The 17,153-nt window shown below is 44.9% G+C and overlaps 1 protein-coding gene across 3 annotated transcripts in view; it reads right to left on the reverse strand.

The window, feature by feature from the left end:
* Positions 1–2,095: 2,095 nt before the first annotated feature.
* LOC144947735 (phospholipid phosphatase-related protein type 5-like) overlaps positions 2,096–17,153 on the reverse strand; it is a 54,533-nt gene continuing 39,475 nt past the window's right edge. For all 3 annotated transcript variants that reach the window (XM_078877067.1, XM_078877068.1, XM_078877066.1), the window contains 2 exons: positions 12,486–12,620; positions 2,096–5,683 (listed from right to left, as the gene is read on the reverse strand). In XM_078877067.1, the coding sequence (XP_078733193.1) occupies positions 5,651–5,683; positions 12,486–12,620 (168 nt within the window). In that variant the 3' untranslated portion in view covers positions 2,096–5,650. The remainder of the gene's footprint in view (positions 5,684–12,485; positions 12,621–17,153) is intronic.

Consider the following 17,153-nt stretch of genomic DNA (forward strand, 5'->3'; position numbering starts at 1 on the left):
CACTGACTTGTTTTCTGTATTATGGTAATTCCGGAAATACCAGGGCACAAGAAATATTTTGTAACGACTGTCATATTAACTGCATTTACATCCACTGTAAAGTCTAAACGTCAATCTGAATTTGTAAACCAACTTCCAGAAATGCATTTAAGCAGTTTAGCATAAGGCTTTGTATCAGCATGGACATTAAAAAAAACTTCTCATATCAAAACACATTTTATCTCAAGGTGAAAACATTTACAATCCATATTTTTTTTTTAATTAGGGGGATTCAACTGTGTTGGTTGCAGGAAAACAATTCACAGATTAGGAGGTTGTCACGTTTAATATTGGGCTCGTGTATAATTATTAAGTCACCTTCTATGTCACCAGAAATGAATAATCACACGTTGCTGTAACTCAGACAGCAGGTGCTGGAGGAGTTTAACAAGTAAAACAATTAATGGTTCGCTCAGTCTGTTAAAACGTAAAGGCGCAGTCCTTCACTTGCTTGCCATGTCCATTGCAGGCAGAAGCATCTCCACTCGAGGGCGCTCGAGAGGGTAAATTCGGCCTACTCTTTCACGCTGGCCAAATATCTTCAGAAGCGGAGGCAGTACTGCACACGTTACCCCACCACGCATGATCAACCAATCAACTGAGTCTGGTATACCCATCGATGGTTCTTGGTGAACAGTGGGGGAGGGGGGTGCATTCCCGTTTCCCATTTCGATGACGTACGTTTACGTCATCATCTTTCGCGTACGTCATCGGAATGGACTCGGAGGTAAAAGACCACGCGGGAGGGCGTGTGGCACAGTTCTGGCACCAGCTATCGTAGAGTGCGGTCATGTTGCTACAGTTCTCTGCGGCGCTACGCCTTTCTAGACAAATGAATGCTAACCCCTTGCGCGTCCCGAGATTCAGCGGTGAATGGGACAACCCACCCTGTAACTTGCAGATGTCTCGGAACGGGAAAGGGTTAAGATGAAATACGTGCACCATTTTTGCGATGACCTCTAAATTGCATGTCCGATGCGCTGACCATTACATCGCTGTGGCAGCATCGAGTAGAGCTCTGTGATGCACACCGGTTCATTACGGTTGCGCATCGGAGACAAAATCAATTAAGCGGCTTCAAAAGTTACACATTCTCTTACAAAACATTTTCTCATCTCCTTCATCAGCCACGTCGACATTTCTTGGAGGTTGCTGACGGCAGGGCTACACGTACTGTGAACCGACATACTCTTAGGTTTTTTCGGTAAAGTCACGTAGGTAAAAAAATAATAATAAAATAATAATACATGAAAATAACTCAATTAAATCACGACGTTTCGGAGGCAACACAAGTCTCCGTCTTCAGGTGGGACCGTCACAGCGTGAGTTATTTTCATTTATTATTATTTTATTTTATTATTCTTTTTTAGCTACGTGACTTTACCGAAATAACCTAAGAGTATGAATCCTTGCAGTCACGAAAGCTTCAAATCTGTGAACCGACAGTTCAACAGTGCAGACTTAAGAGACCGCGCATTTCATGCTGCGCTAGACATCCATTTATGTCCCAAAGGCAAGGCCTTTCTGAACTTCTCCCCTCAACCACCCACGACGGTGCATCACATAAAGTTTACCAATTCATCTCATCCAAATATATCTCTAAACCAGCTCAAGCCTCCGGTAAATCACGTGACACCTGTGTGGCCACACCGACTCTGAACCCTTCCTCCCTCTCTCCATCGCTGGTCCCCTGTGGAAACAAACGCCGCTCCTCATGCAGCCCCCTTCCTCCCAATCCTCATCTTTCCCTGATGCATTTGCGGCCCCGTTTCACTCTTCCCTTTCCATCCTTTTCCTCCCTCGTCGCTCATTCATTCGCTTCTCTCTTTGCATTTTTTTCCCCAATACATTAACATCCCTCGGCTCGAATCACCTTTCCCGTGGCTTTGCCATAGGTGAATAGTTTATAATGCAAATGGATTCATGTTCTTGGTTCTTTCGGTAAAGTCACGTAGAAGGGAAATAATCAAATAATAAAAATAAAACAAAATTCTCACGATGTTTCGATTGCAACACAAGCAATCATCATCAGGTGTGAAAACCACAGCAAGAAATGTTTTAGAAAAATGGCATTTTTTTAATAATAAAATTTTAAAAAATTCTAATTTACTTGGTGTGGTTTTCACACCTGATGGTGATTGCTTGTGTCGCAATCGAAACGTGGTGAGAATTTTTGTTTTATTTTTATTATTTTATTATTTCCCTTCTACGTACCTTTACCGAAAGAACCAAGAATATGAATTCCTGCAGTCACGAAAGCTTTAAATCGAAATGCAAATGGAATTTCTAAACATTGCCAGTGCCTGATAATTGGGTGAGCATGTCCTTTATGACACAGAGACCCAATTACAACGTAGACCCCTTTGTTTGTGCAAGTAATGAGCGCACTTGTGATATGTTCCCGATTTTATGAATCCAAAAAAAAATTGGGATTACACGTCTCGTTTTGTACTCATCAGAACATTTGACGTCGCAAGGCATAGGCGTCATTTCTGCCGGAAAGTCCATCGCTACGGAAATTCCTACGACACGCAATGTAATGTTTCAAATTGTTAAACGATTGAAATATACAAGTGTTTGCATCAAAGTATAGTTCCACCAATGTATGTTAAACACTCCATGATGAATGTTTAAAAACATTAGAATTCTCACATTTAATGCATATAAAAAGTTAAGTTATAAATTGAATACATTTAAATTGGGCCTAAAATTTTAATGTCAAAAAAGGATTACTAGACTCATCCCGAGCATGCATGCAGAAGAGACAAAGACCGTGGTTGGTTAAAATAAAAATCGAGATTTACTGTTAGTGTGTCTACCTATTCGTCTCACTTTACACCGGGATGCTCTGACAAACACGCGAATTGCCTCTCTGTCACATGGAACATGTTTACCAATCGCAGCGCACGTGGAGTGTGCAACAACTCAATTTGTGTTTGAATGGGGATACATCAGTCAAACTTGGGAAAACACAGCGGTGGGTTGGTGAGAGTGGAAATAAGGAAATCCGTTTTCCAAGTGTAAACATAAAACATTTCTAAAATGTGCATTTAAATTCAACGTTCTCATGATAACGATTTTCATTTGCTAAACATTACAACATACCTTTTAGTTTATTTTAACCCATGTAAAATCAGGACATTTTCCCCAATAACTGTGTTTCTAATTGTGCGTTAAAATGGCTAAATTGTTTGAAAGTTAATGTTGTGCTAATGCTATAGATGAATTTCCGTATTTAACAAAAAAGATACAAAACAGATCCAGACAAAGTACAAAAAACAGCTACATCGTATGTACAGGGGAGGGGGGGTGTGTTTGGAATAATCAGTTTTTGTAGACAATTGACTGAAAACACAGGGTAATAATGTCATGTACAGGAATGCTGTGTTTTTATTCGTATGGTGGCGAATTGGCGTTTGATCTTGAATTACTGGCCCGAGCAAATTGGCATAAGCGTATCAACGGTCAGTGTTTAAAAGCAAGGAGTAATTCAATGAATTATTAAATATGTACGCAATAGCTATTTTTGCAAACTTTGTGCGTAATGCAGGTTTCCCTCACTTTTAAGCAGGTTAGATTATCGTGATTTCACGTAGCTAACCAATTTATACTCGAATTCACTCCTACACGCCTATGCCATCGGACCTTGGACAACACTCTTTGTGTGTGTGTGCCGTGCCCGCCACTCGGTAGACAGCCGTCTTGTGCTGTCTCGTTCTGTGTGTGCACTTTTTTTAAATGCATCTACTGCGACCGTACAAAGCACGGGGAAACCTGCACATCAAGTTTGAAACCTCGATGGTGGCCAGTGGTTCATCGTTAAATTTAGAATTCCCCTACCCCCCCCCGACAGAAAAGAAAATATACCGCTTCAACGATTTCCTCATCGGTTGCGCAAATATCACATTTAATTTGCGAGAAGGTTAAGGTTAATCGCTCGGCGCCAGCACTCCCGCTGCTGATGATAATTCAAGATCAAGTACAAATGTCGTTGGAAATGTGTAAATGGCACAAACTCAAAACAAACCTGGTTGTAAGGATGGCAGTTGCGTTCGTGAGGCTTTAAATGAATGTCATTGAACTAAAACACCAAAAAAAGGGTTTCATTTTACTCTCCGACAGAAATTGTCCCCTGTAAAATTTGGCATTTTCACGGCACAGTTAACCCTTTCCGGGAGAGCCTTGTGGCACAGTTTGACGCCATCTATCATAGAGTGCAGTCGTGTCGCTACAGTTCTCTGCGTTGAGTACAATGTCTCTCTGAATAAAATGAATCTCGAAGCGCTGAACCGCTTGCGCGCTCCCGGGATCCACCCTGCAACTTGCAGACAGCTCGGAACGGAAAAGGGTTAAGTGTTTTATTCGTGAGAAGATGACACTTAAACTAGGTGAAAAGAAAATACACCTCAATATTCGTACCTCGTGGCAGGATTCCAGAATTTTGTAGTCGGGCTGCTGCACTACATTTGTGTACGGTAAGATACAGAAAGACATAAATGTTCACGATATGATGATTCCCGCGACATCAGTTTCCCCTAACTTTGTGACTGTATTTATTATTATTGGGTTTTTTTTGTGCTTTCCTATACTTACGGTATGATTAAAGATTAACTTGAAAAGTTCTTCAATCGCAGGTTCACTCAACACCAACAGGTGATACGTCTTTCTCAGCGTTACACTCTATAACGCTTATAACACACACACGCTGTCAGTTATACAGGAAGGAAATAGTTAATGAGACAGACTTTCCAAAATTGTCACATCCTATAACCGCTATGAAGTAAAATACTCCAAGACGATGTTTCGAAAATACTCATTAAATGGGTAAAATGTATTTATTTGGAACATTAATTATTGTTTGTCATTTCACAAATATTTCGTGAGGAAATAAAATATATAAAGCAACAAAAAAAATGGCCAACTGTAATCACTATGTGATAATATTTTGCACAACAGACGCTATGGTTATCACGATTTCTAGATCGTACGATATATCCTGGTATAGCCATATCGTGTAAACGTTACCTCGGTGGCTAGGGTTGGTGTGGACCACGCAGACTTTGAAACTCCCCGACCCGACAGGATGTCACCCGGGAATGGCGGGATGGGTTCTTAAAGAACCCATCTGTGTGGACCTTCGAGTGGCATAAACGTCCTCGCACGACATACCTTTCCGCCCACACACAACACCCATTGACAAAGGAACTGAGGAAACATCCCAACGCACGTATCCTCTTTAAAAGCATCGTGAGACACATATTGGCTTTTGTGGATCACAACAACAAAAAAACACAACAAATTGAACCAAAAAGCTAAGACGTGTGTGAACCAACTCATACAAAGAAACACAGCCTGGGAAATCAAGAAAACAAATACTTCCACTGTTGTTAAATACAAATCTTTGACACTATCATAATCCTTTACAACCAGGTTTGCACGTATGGCGTGTACGGATGCGCGTATGTTTGTGTTTCGTGTCCGCCTGTATGAAACCGTGGAGCAGATTGCTGTGCACGTGTGTCTGTGTGGGCACGTGTGGCAGCAGGGAGCTGCCCTTGGTGCTGATGCCCTGGGCAGGCCACGCGTACAGGCGTCCTGCGGCTTAGCACGCCTACGTCACCTCTGTGATAGAAGTAGCGTGGTTCTGGTGGGAGGTTGGGGAGCAGAAACGCACACACACACACAAGGATGAAAAATCAGGCACATGCATGGGATTCTGTTCAGATTTCACAAAATCACTCGCCCTCGGAAGTATTATTTTTAGCAGTACAGTCGCTGATGGGTAGCTGTCAGAGCAAAGAGCATTTCCATTTTTGCAAATTGTCCTTTTTTGCTCCGGTTTGTTGTGCAACGCGTTGATCATGTCGTCTGGTTTTATATATGGTGAGGCCCTAGGAGCGACACAACTATAAACTAAAGACTAATTTAAATTGGAACAGCTTTACGAGTTATTGAGAAGACGACAGTTTATGCGTCTATTGGTCTCTTGGTTAATCTTTGGGTCCCTGTGAGTACATTGGTATATGTGTGACTCTGTAGGGTTATGTGTGAGTCTGTTGGTATTGCTTGAGTTTACGGGTCTCTGTGTTAGCCTATGGATCTGTGAGTCGTTGGATCTTTATGCGTGAGTTTACGGGTCTCTGTGTTACTCTATGGATCTTCATGTGTGAGGCTATGGGTCTCTGCATTAGTTTATAGGTCTGTGTCACTATGCGGGTCTCTGTGTATGTGGATCTCTCTGGGTCTCTCGCCACCTTGAGCGCCATGGTGGTGAGATGTTAATTCCGTCGCCTGGTATACAGGAGGTTCATGGGTTCGATCCCGACGCTACTGCCTGTATATTTGGAGTTTGCATGTTCTCCCCGTGTTCACGTGGATTTTCCTCTGGGTCCTCCGGTTTTTTCCTCCACATTCAGAGTCAACATGCGTTTCAAGTATTTGGCTGCTGTACCTTCCGCATGATGATAAGCCACTTCGTTGAGCTATCATTTGTGACAGCCAGTTCGCTTCTGAAAAAGAGCTGCATAGCTCAGTGGGCCTGACCTGCTAAATATATATATAGTAGTTAAATAGTTACTAGAACCTGTGTCCACTGTGAGGGATCTCTGAGGAAACTAGTTGGATTCATTCACAAGCCAGACTAAGATTTATAGCTGCTACTTCATCCACAACCATATGAAAGCAGAAGAATGAGATTCCAGATCGTTCCGGTGGTTGTGATTGGTGAATAAACGGTCTCCAAGTTTGTTACTAATTCTTGGTACCTCGAAACAGAGTTCTGATCTTGTGAGGATTTATATTTGGAATACGCTGACCAGACAGACTCAGAGCAGGTCACTCGTGCTAGCTTTCGAGGCACATCACACAATAATAATATTATTATTACGATATTTAAGATGTCAAAGTGGTTCCTCAGTGAGCATAGGGAGATGATGATTATATTCTGTTTACAGCTCTGAGTCAATTGGGAGGGGAAAAAATCCACGTTCCTATGAGAGGGGTGGGTTGAAGCAATAACACAGAAGGGGCAGCTACCCGCTAACAGAATGGGGAGTGCCGATTAACACATTGTCCTGCGGAGGGAGCTGGTAGGAACGTTGGGTTGCTCGGTCAATGGCCAGGGTGAACGGCGGCGTGGTGTATTCCGCAAATATGCCCGACTGTGAGGGCGGGCACACCCCGGCGTGAGTAGGTTAAACGTTGAGTTTTATAAGGGCACCACGGGGTGACCAGCCCCTCCCCACCCAGCCCCACCCTCCACACCCAGCCTCTCCCCACGCAGCCCCTCCCCACCCAGCCCCACCCCTCCCCACCCAGCCCCACCCCTCCCACCCCCCACCCAGCCCCTCCATTGCACTTTGAAATTGACAACCCAACTTTGATTTCCGGTCACGGCTAACATCAGTGGCACGTGATATCCCGACCAATCCCAGACATCCCCTTCACCAACACGCACTGAGGGGCCGTCCATAAATGACGTCACGCACATAGGGGGGGGGGGGATTGGGGTCAGACATTTGTGACGATGTATGACGAGGGGGGTGGGGGTTGAGAAATGTGACGTCACATCAACTTTAAATAAATATAGAATTGTTATAACAACACTAATTGTTATAACAACACTCCTACAACATCAGAGTGCAGCGCCACATTAAATACGCACTACAATGACAATAGTTTAAAGCGATTTGAAGCATGTTTTATTTTCAAAATAGAAATATGGTTTTGGGGGGGTGGGGGAGAGCTTTGTGACGTCATACTTGAGGAGGCTCTGACTTTTTGTGACGCCGTGTGACGAGGGGGGGGGGGGGTAAAAAATCGTCCAAAATCGCGTGAAGTCATTTATGGATGGCCCCTGACCAGCAGGGTGAAGTATATCCAAACAACCCCCCATGATTGAAAGATGTGGGGAGGGCTTCATCCAACAGTGGATTAAGGGCTCCACATAACATGACAGATGCAGGTCTGGTATGGATGAATGTTGAACTTCCCCAGTGTAATGGAGTCTCTCATCTCTCGTCAGCTGTTATCATGATGTGTCCTGCCCCATTTCCACTTGATTTCCCTTTGCTTTAGCAGTAAAAGGAACAAGAGTTTTCATTTTATTTTTTACAGCAAAGGGAAATGTATATATTTTTAAGTTGTTTCTTAATTAAAGGCCATGTGTGTGTACGTATGTTGAACTTCTATCCCACTGTACGTAGCCAACCGTGCTGAGCGGAAGTGCGGGCGAAGGACAACAAACTAAAAACGCAAAGCAGTTCAAAATAAATTAGTTTTCCATTCAGAATAACAAAAAACAGTTGGCTTTCTACACAACGATACATATTTTATCCATCCTCCAGAGATGAAGGGCTAATGTCTCTCCCTGGCCTGGGATTTAAGTTCGTAACTTTCCATTTGTAGCATGAGGTACATCGCTGTATGTACTTTATAGAGATATCCGTTGAGTGAGAAAATATTTTTTCCACAACATCTATTTTTTTATAAACACCATTTCACGAAGACCTCGGGGGCCACTCCAGGGCACGCTGGCGGGACGATGTCGCTCGGCCGGCCTGGGAACGCCTGCGGATTCCCCAGGAAGAGCTAGAGTCTATGCATAGTAGTGTATAGTATAGTAGTATATAGTGTAGTGTATAGTGTATAGTAGTGTATAGTGTATTGTATAGTAGTGTATAGTGTAGTGTGTAGTATAGTAGCGTATAGTAGTGTATATTCTAGATTAGAAGTTTTCGGGGATGCAAGGATCCATACTCTTTGGTTCTTTCGGTAAAATCACATAGGTATGAAATATAAAATAAATTTAATCACGACGTTTCGATTGCAACACAAGCAATCATCATCAGGTGTGAAAACTACAGCAAGACATTTTTTAGCTGAAGTGGGGGAGGTGCTGTGGTAAGAGGTTATGGGGGAGGGGCAAGGGAGGGGGGAGTAGGGGGAGGGTAGTGTTGAGTCGATGCTGCTGCTGGACGGGGGAAGTGGGCAGGGCTAGAAACGTGCTAACAAAAGCAAAGTAGTGTATAGTGTAGTGTATAGTAGTGTATAGTGTAGTAGTGTATAGTGTAGTAGTGTAGTGTATAGTCGTGTATAGTGTATTGTATAGCGTAGTCTATAGTAGTGTGTAGTGTATAGCAGTGTGTTTAACACGTAGGCTTTAGCGACCAATATACTTCATAAGGAACGTTTTTGGGTTAGATCGTGTTATTTATAAATGTGTCGTAACCCTCCACCACCCGACACGGCCAAACAGTAAAAAAAAGACAAATAGTTCACTACTTTAGCCCACCGGTGTGTTGAAGAGTGAATCCACAACATTTACAGTTTTTGAGTATGACGTTTCGCTGGTAATTACATCCAGCATCATCAGGCAATTCGCCATTCTCTTCAACACATCGGTGGGCTAAAGTAGTGAACTATTTGTCTTTTGTCAACGTGACACTTTTTTGCTGATTGGTCGTGTCGGGTGGTGGAGGGTTACGACACATTTATAAAAAACGCGATCTAACCCAAAAACGTTAATCATGAAGTATAGTAGTGTGTAGTAATATTGTGCTGGAGGTCTGGACCGCCCTACTCAACAAGCTGCCGCCACGATCCTCACCAGGACAAGCGGACTGAGAAACGAACGGACGAACCGTTTTACATTGGGAATATTATTTCTGCCGGTGCGCCAAATCATTTTTGTAATCACAGACATGAGAGCCGCGTGCATACATGCATTAGATATATTCATGCTATTTCTTACACTTTTTATTTTACTTTGTGGGCAATTGACATTGATCACTCTCCTTTCCAGACTGTAAGTTAAAATGTATTCATGGTTTTTTTGCATGCGGTGCATTCTATTGGCCTTGCATCCTTTGTGCTGGTTGTACCGTGCTGTTGCGCGACCTTGCCATTCGCAACCCGACCATGGACAGCTGTTTTTTCATTGTTTTTTGTGCGCGTTTTTTTGGCTGCTGCTGTGACCATGTTTCTACTGCAGAACCAGTTCCCCATCGAAAATGGGCATTTATTTCCCCGTGGCTTTTACCTGCGCCAAAATAAGCCGACAACCTTATACTGAGCACGTGCACGTGGGAGAGTATGTACGAGGACGCGTATGTGTTGAACTTCTTTCGCACCGTACGTATCCAACCATGCTCATCGGAGGTGCGCGGGAAGGACAACTAAACACAAAAAGCAGTCAATTTTGATTTAAAGCTTTCGTGACTGCAGGGATTCATCTTCTTGGTTCTTTCGGTAAAGTCACGTAGAAGGGAAATAATAAAATAATAAAAATAAAACATAATAAAATACAATTCTCACGACGTTTCGGCCACACCGCAAGCAGCCGTCCTCAGGTGAAGAACAGGTCTGTCGGAAATACAGCGCATTCCACAAGTAGTGACTAATCCCATATCTGCATTTTCCATAAATATGCTAAATTCCTCTGTTGATATGCAAATTCATTTGTCAAGGCGCCCTTCCTCCCCTAACCCAACTTAAATATACGCTGCCAAGCTTGGTGGTGTTCATTCAGACGCTGTCTTTCCGACAGACCTGTTCTTCACCTGAGGACGGCTGCTTGCATTGTGGCCGAAACGTCGTGAGAATAGTATTTTATTATGTTTTCTTTTTATTATTTTATTATTTCCCTTCTACGTGACTTTACCGAAAGAACCAAGAAGACAAAAAGCAGTTCCAAAGAAATGACCTTTCAAACGTGAGAGTGTGCAGGCAGCACTGTAACAATATCCCTCTGGAGTCTGCGAGTAAGGCGGGATGTCTAACCGGGCAATGTGCTCACTTGAATTAAAATTGTGCTAGCTATGCCAGCTAAATTCGACGTGATGTCACACAATGTCACATCGCATGCAGGGCACACAAACACAAGCGTCCATGTCTGTGCATGTGTGAGTGCGTGAGTGATTTATTAATTCACCAAATCGCACACCTCATCAGTGTAGCGCTCATTAATTGAAGGGTCTTCTCATCAACATCATCGGCCATGATCGAGTCACTGCTGGATGAAGGATGTCACTATATCCCCCTTTGGCCTCGCTATGCAACAATCCACAAAGCTGATACAGACGAACGGGCCACGTACAACGCTTTTAAAAACGTTCTTCGTTGGGCACATTGTTACATTGCTTCTAAAACCACTCCAACCTACGCTTACCAACCCCTTTGTTCCACCATTTTGATAAGGGCCCACCTTCAGTAGGCTAAACAGGGGTATTCTTACTCTGACGGGTGTTCCAACCATGTCCCTCACACGGTTACGTTGAGTTGCTTCGGGAACTTGCGGTACCTACATTTGCGTCTTTCCCTCAGCCATATCCTCAGGTTAATGTCCATTGGTAACCGGTGACAGCCAGCCAAAGGCATCGTCACGTAATGGCCGACTTCGCCCAAAAAAGGTGATAAAGGTGCGGGCCCTGCAATTTCACGCTCGCTACCACCACTGGCGGAAGGGCCTCCACTACAGGGGAGCTCTGGAGAGCCCGCTTCAAGATACCTTGAAAAAGGTGAGATTACCCCACACTTTGCCCCACCATATGCGGCCTGTCAATCGACTGCAGTGTACCCATCTACACTGCCCGAGTGGACAGCGGCCTTGGTGGGGGGATTTAAGAAACCTGTGACGTTGTTTCCACTAACACGCTGGGAGAGTGAACCCGAGCCCCCCGGATTGCCATCCCAATGTGCTAACCACACACGGAGGCAGCATCTGACCTTGCATGCGCTGTTATTACATTTCGCTGGAAAGTAACGTTTAATGCCTCGGTCCGGTTGAACGTGAAGATGGTCGCCGCATCACGCGGCGCTTTCAGATGCGCTTCTGTGGCCGTCTGGAACGCTTCTTCCTTCGGATATTAGGAATCCCCTAGAGTTATACACTTTTAAATCATCTCGATTAAACTGCTTGTTATTGTGTTTAGTTTGTTGTCCTTCTCCCCCACCCCCACACCTCCGATTAGCACGGTTGGCTATGTACGGTACGAAAGAAGTTCAACATACACACATACATGAATACTATAACCCTTTCCCGTTCCGAGACGACTGCAAGTTGCAGGATGGGTCCCGTTCAGCATTAATTTTATTCTGAGAGGCATAGCGCCATTGTTTTTAACGACATTGTACTCACCGCAGAGAACCGTCGCGACACGACCAACACAGTCTATGATAGCTGTCGCCAAACTGCCGCACGCCCTCCCACAATGGCCTTGTGGGAGCCTCGGTACCCATAAAGTAATTTTTTTCTTCCGATTCTGTTCCGATGACGTACACGACGGCATACACATTCGTCATCGAAAACGGGATCGTTAGAAAAAGGCCTATGACGTACACGTACATACGTCACCGGAACGAGAAAAGGGTTCAGCCAGCGAGAACAACTCAGCCAGCGGCGGACCCGGTCACGGCTGTCGTGTTGCACGGCGGGTGACGAGAAATACCTGGGTGGTGTTGCGGGTGTCAAGGGGGCTCTCGACACGCGGCAGAGCCAGCAGCGACATGCCGTAGGCCGCCTCGTGCCGGGGCTTTGCCGCCAGTACGGACTGCCGGCGGAAGTTGTGAACGACGCAAAAGCCCTGCCAGCAAACGGAGACATTTATGAAGTCATTCATTCATTCATTTGTTCACGCGTTCGTGAATTGTTCATTCACGGACAGTTCACGGAAATTGTAAACGGTGCAACATCCCTGCTAGGGAACAAAGCCTTCCATTTGTTCATTCGTTAGTTCATTTATTCGTCCAATTGTTTGTTCATGCGGTCATTTAATGGTTCACACGCGGACGGGTGATTGAAGTTGTGAACAATGCAAACTCCCTGCCAGGGAATAAAGCCGAACATTTGTTAGTTAGTGATTTAATTCATTCATTCACTTATTTGTTCATTCGTACATTGAATCGTTCATACATGGGCTGGTGCTTGAAGTTGTGAACAATGTAACAATGGCAACTCCGTTGTTCAGTCGTTCACTCAGTCACATCCTTCCGACAGAATTGGCTTACGATGCAAAACCACGATCAGTATGCAGAGACATTCAATCATTCATCCGTTGGTTAATCCAAGCATCTGTCCTTCCAGTCGTTCGTTAAAATATTTTAATGCATTCGTGGAATGCGATTAATGTGCCACGTGCTACAGCCTCAGGTCTCACAGTGGGACATATGGACCCCACGTCCCCGATTCTGTGGTGCATGCACAATTACGGAAATTCCACAGGCACATTACATAAGCAGAGAAACGCGCGCACTTGCAACCACACGAAGAGGAGGGGCAACATCGTCCTCATCGTCACGACCACGCTCCAGCTTCGATCATTTAATAATTACATTAAACTTTGCTCTTAAGGCATGAAATATGCATGTAAGAGGAGAAACAGTTAACTTTTACACAACGGGGCAAGAATAGTTGCCGGTTCAACGAATAGAGTTGACATGCACGGTGCATTTATTCACTTAATTCCGTTGAAACGAACACTGCCGTGCAGTGCTGATTCTCAGACACTTCACAAGTATTTATTTAATGCCGAGTCAACCTAGGAGAGGCTAAATACAATGGCTCATTGGAATTCATGGCTGGAATTGAACTCAAGCCAACGAGAATAGTAGCTGTTGTTTCTGTTGTTGTTATTACTGTTGTTATTATCAGTATGTAACTTCCTACTCCTGGGCAAAGGACTCTCCAAATGTACTTTCGTTTCCCCCCCGTAGCTGTCCACTCGTGACCTCCGAACTCTGCGATGCCTCGCCCCAGTCTCCCACTGTTTCGCTTCCCTTCTGCCGGTTTAATGTCGGTCTCTCATCAGCTGTCATCACGATGTGTCCTGCCCCATTTCTACTCGATTTCCCTTTGCTTTAAACAACAGCAAAGGGACAAGAGTTGTCATGTTATTCTTTAACAGCAAAAGGAAAAGTATACCTTTTTAAGTTATTTTTTTCATTAACTACCATGTGTGTGTATGTTGAACTTCTTTCGCACACTACGTAGCCAACCGTGCCATTCACAGGTGCGGGGGAAGGACAACGCACAAAACACAAAAGAGTAATTATCAAGAAACGAGTTTTTTGTGTAATCCATTCCTTGGATCACGCACGCACACAATTGTTACCAAACACTATGACTACTACTTCTCACTATATAAGCGTGTATGTGGCATGCAGACAGTAGTGGGGCACACTGCACGATGAACCGGGCTCGCCTAAATGTCGATTGCCAGCCACACGGCGAATATGGAAACTCTTCTCCTGCCCTCCACCCCATCGCCAGCCTCCCTCTCCCTACCATTCCCCCGGCCTTTCCTTCACCAACTCACAATGACCATCACCGTGAAGTACAACAAACCCCACCCCCCCCCCCCCATAATGGACAAAGCATGAATTATGTTTATGTTTATTTTACCAGGTAAGGCCCACTGAGCTATATAGATTATTTTTTAGAAACGGCTTGGCTATCACAAACGACAGCTCAACGAAGTAGCTGATTGCATGGACATTAATAGCAGGCAAAAATATGCCCATTGATCCTAAATGTATATTTTTTAAAAAGCAGAGGACCCGGAGAAAAATCCGCACGACTACGGGGAGAACACGCAAGCTCCAAATATACAGCAGGTGTTAAAGTCGGCATCGAACCCACGACCTCCTGCATATCAGGTAGTTAACATCTCGCCACTGCAGATGTTAAGCTTTCATCTAGCCTATATCTAGCAGTGGATCGAACAAGGGCTATTCTTTTTTTTAACACCTATCCACCATACAGATGATCCAAAACATCCACAGCACCTTTCTGCCTGCAGTGGAATTTGCAGGACTGACAGCTGCGACACACGTCTTCATTATAAAACGGCCAGATGACATTTCCACGCCGGCTCCAACTAGACACGTCCATTTTAACTCCACATTGTTTTTCACGTTTTCCACCATTTGCATTTGAGCAACGTCTTTTAACTTCATATTTAAGTTTTCCTCACATTTTCCCTAAATTTTTTATGACGTCTACTGTGCCCCGGACGACTCATGCAATAAAAAACGTGAAAAATCGTAAAAACCGAAGACAGCTTTTGAAGTCGCCCCCCAACCACCCCCTTTCGCTCTGCTTATTGCTCACCGACCGAGACAAAATTGGTCCGGGCCGCACGCGTGGCATTCAACTTTGCTCAGAGGTAAAAACAATGCCCCCCGTCTGTGCTAATAGCGATTCCCTTGCGCGTCAAGAACAGCCCCCCCAAGCGACGTTTCCCCAACGAGGGGGGGGGGGGGGCGGCGTGCGGCCATTTTACCCCGGCCGCGTTTAAAAAAGATCAGCGGCCAAAATCGTCATCGTCATCATCATCGTCGTTTGGAAATAGATTTGACCCCTACTAGGCAAGACGCATTCGACGTTTCAGTTCGGTTTGCACGTGCCTGGCTCTAACGGCGATAAATAATATTCTAACAGGACCCTGCGGGGTGGGCTGGTAGGAATAATACTTAGTACCGGTACAGGGATATCGACCGGGTATAGAGGAGTTAAAGAAAAAATTTAACTGTATTCTAGTGTAACGTTAATTAAAAGTGTTTGTTTTGACAAGAAACGCTGTGAGATATAAAGACCCCCCAACACCACCCTCAACACCACCCCTCCCACCACCCCCCACCACCCCCCACCACCACCCCACCACCCCCCACCACCACCTTCTGCACTAGGCCTCGCGAAGCCTGCCGCACTAGGCCTCGCGAAGCCTGCCGCACTAGGCCTCGCGAAGCCTGCCGCACTAGGCCTCGCGCCGTGCTTTTCGTGCACAAATAAGGCGATTAAATGTATCTCGTCTCTGTGTTAAAAAAACGTGCTGCGTTTCAGTAAAGTAATTTTTTTTTAAATAAACGTGCTGCGTTTCATCTCTGTGTTAATAAGCCTGCCGCACTAGGCCTCGCGAAGCCTGCCGCACTAGGCCTCGCGCCGTGTTTTTCGTGCACAAATAAGGCGATTAAATGTATCTCGTCTCTGTGTTAATAAATGTTTCTTGTCTGTGTTAAAAAAACATGCTGCGTTTCAGTAAAGTAATTTTTTTTTTAAATAAACGTGCTGCGTTTCATCTCTGTGTTAATAAGCCTGCCGCAATAGGCCTCATGAAGCCTGCCGCACTACGCCTCGCGCCGTGCTTTTCGTGCACAAATAAGGCGATTAAATGTATCTCGTCTCTGTGTTAATAAATGTTTCTTGTCTCTGTGTTAAAAAAACGTGCTGCGTTTCAGTAAAGTATTTTTTTAAATAAACGTGCTGCGTTTCAGTAAAGTAATTTTGAAGCGAAGTTTAAAGTTTTGCCGTGATGCGCCGGAAGCGACGGCCATCTTGTTTAATTCACAGATCGCAGGGGGAGCGGGCGGCCATCTTGTCGGACAGGGTCATGCCAAGTGTTTGCAGTAGGGGGCGATGTTGATACACGGACGGACGGACGGACGCGGACGGACGGACGGACGGACGCGGACGGACGGACGGACGCGGACAGACGGACGGACGGACGCGGACGGACAGACACATTCATCTATTGGTGGTCTGGTCCACTTCGTTCCTACCAGTATAAGGGTATCACCTACAGCCTTTGGTTAATCCACTGCTGAGCACTGGCCATTACCCACAGCATATCCATCGTTGGCTGTGTTGAGTCACCCCACCCCCGCCCCCCCGGGAGTTTCCGTATGCCCGCTCATGTAAACCGGGCTACTCTACCGATTTCTTGCATCATTAAAATTTAAAGAAAACATCGTTGGGGTGCCATGTCAAGAATTTTTTCGTACATTCATCCTTTCCCATTCCGATGACGTACGTGCGCGTGATTAGTTTTTTCTCCTGATTCCGTTCCAATGACATGCTATAATAAAATAGCTTTATCGGTATGTCTTCATACCTGAAGACGTACCAAGGCTCCCCCTGAAGGCTATGCGGGAGGGCGTGTGGCACAGTTTGGCACCAGCTATCATAGAGTGCGGTCATGTTGCTACAGTTCTCTGATGTGAGTACAATGTCTTTAAAAACAACGTTGCTATGCCTCTCTCAATAATATTAATGCTGAACCACTTGCCCATTTCGAGATTTCAGCAGTGAACGGGGCACCCGCCCTGCGACTTGCAGATGT

The sequence above is a fragment of the Lampetra fluviatilis genome, chromosome 46 (genome assembly GCF_964198595.1).
Source record: "Lampetra fluviatilis chromosome 46, kcLamFluv1.1, whole genome shotgun sequence".
Taxonomy (NCBI): domain Eukaryota; kingdom Metazoa; phylum Chordata; class Hyperoartia; order Petromyzontiformes; family Petromyzontidae; genus Lampetra; species Lampetra fluviatilis.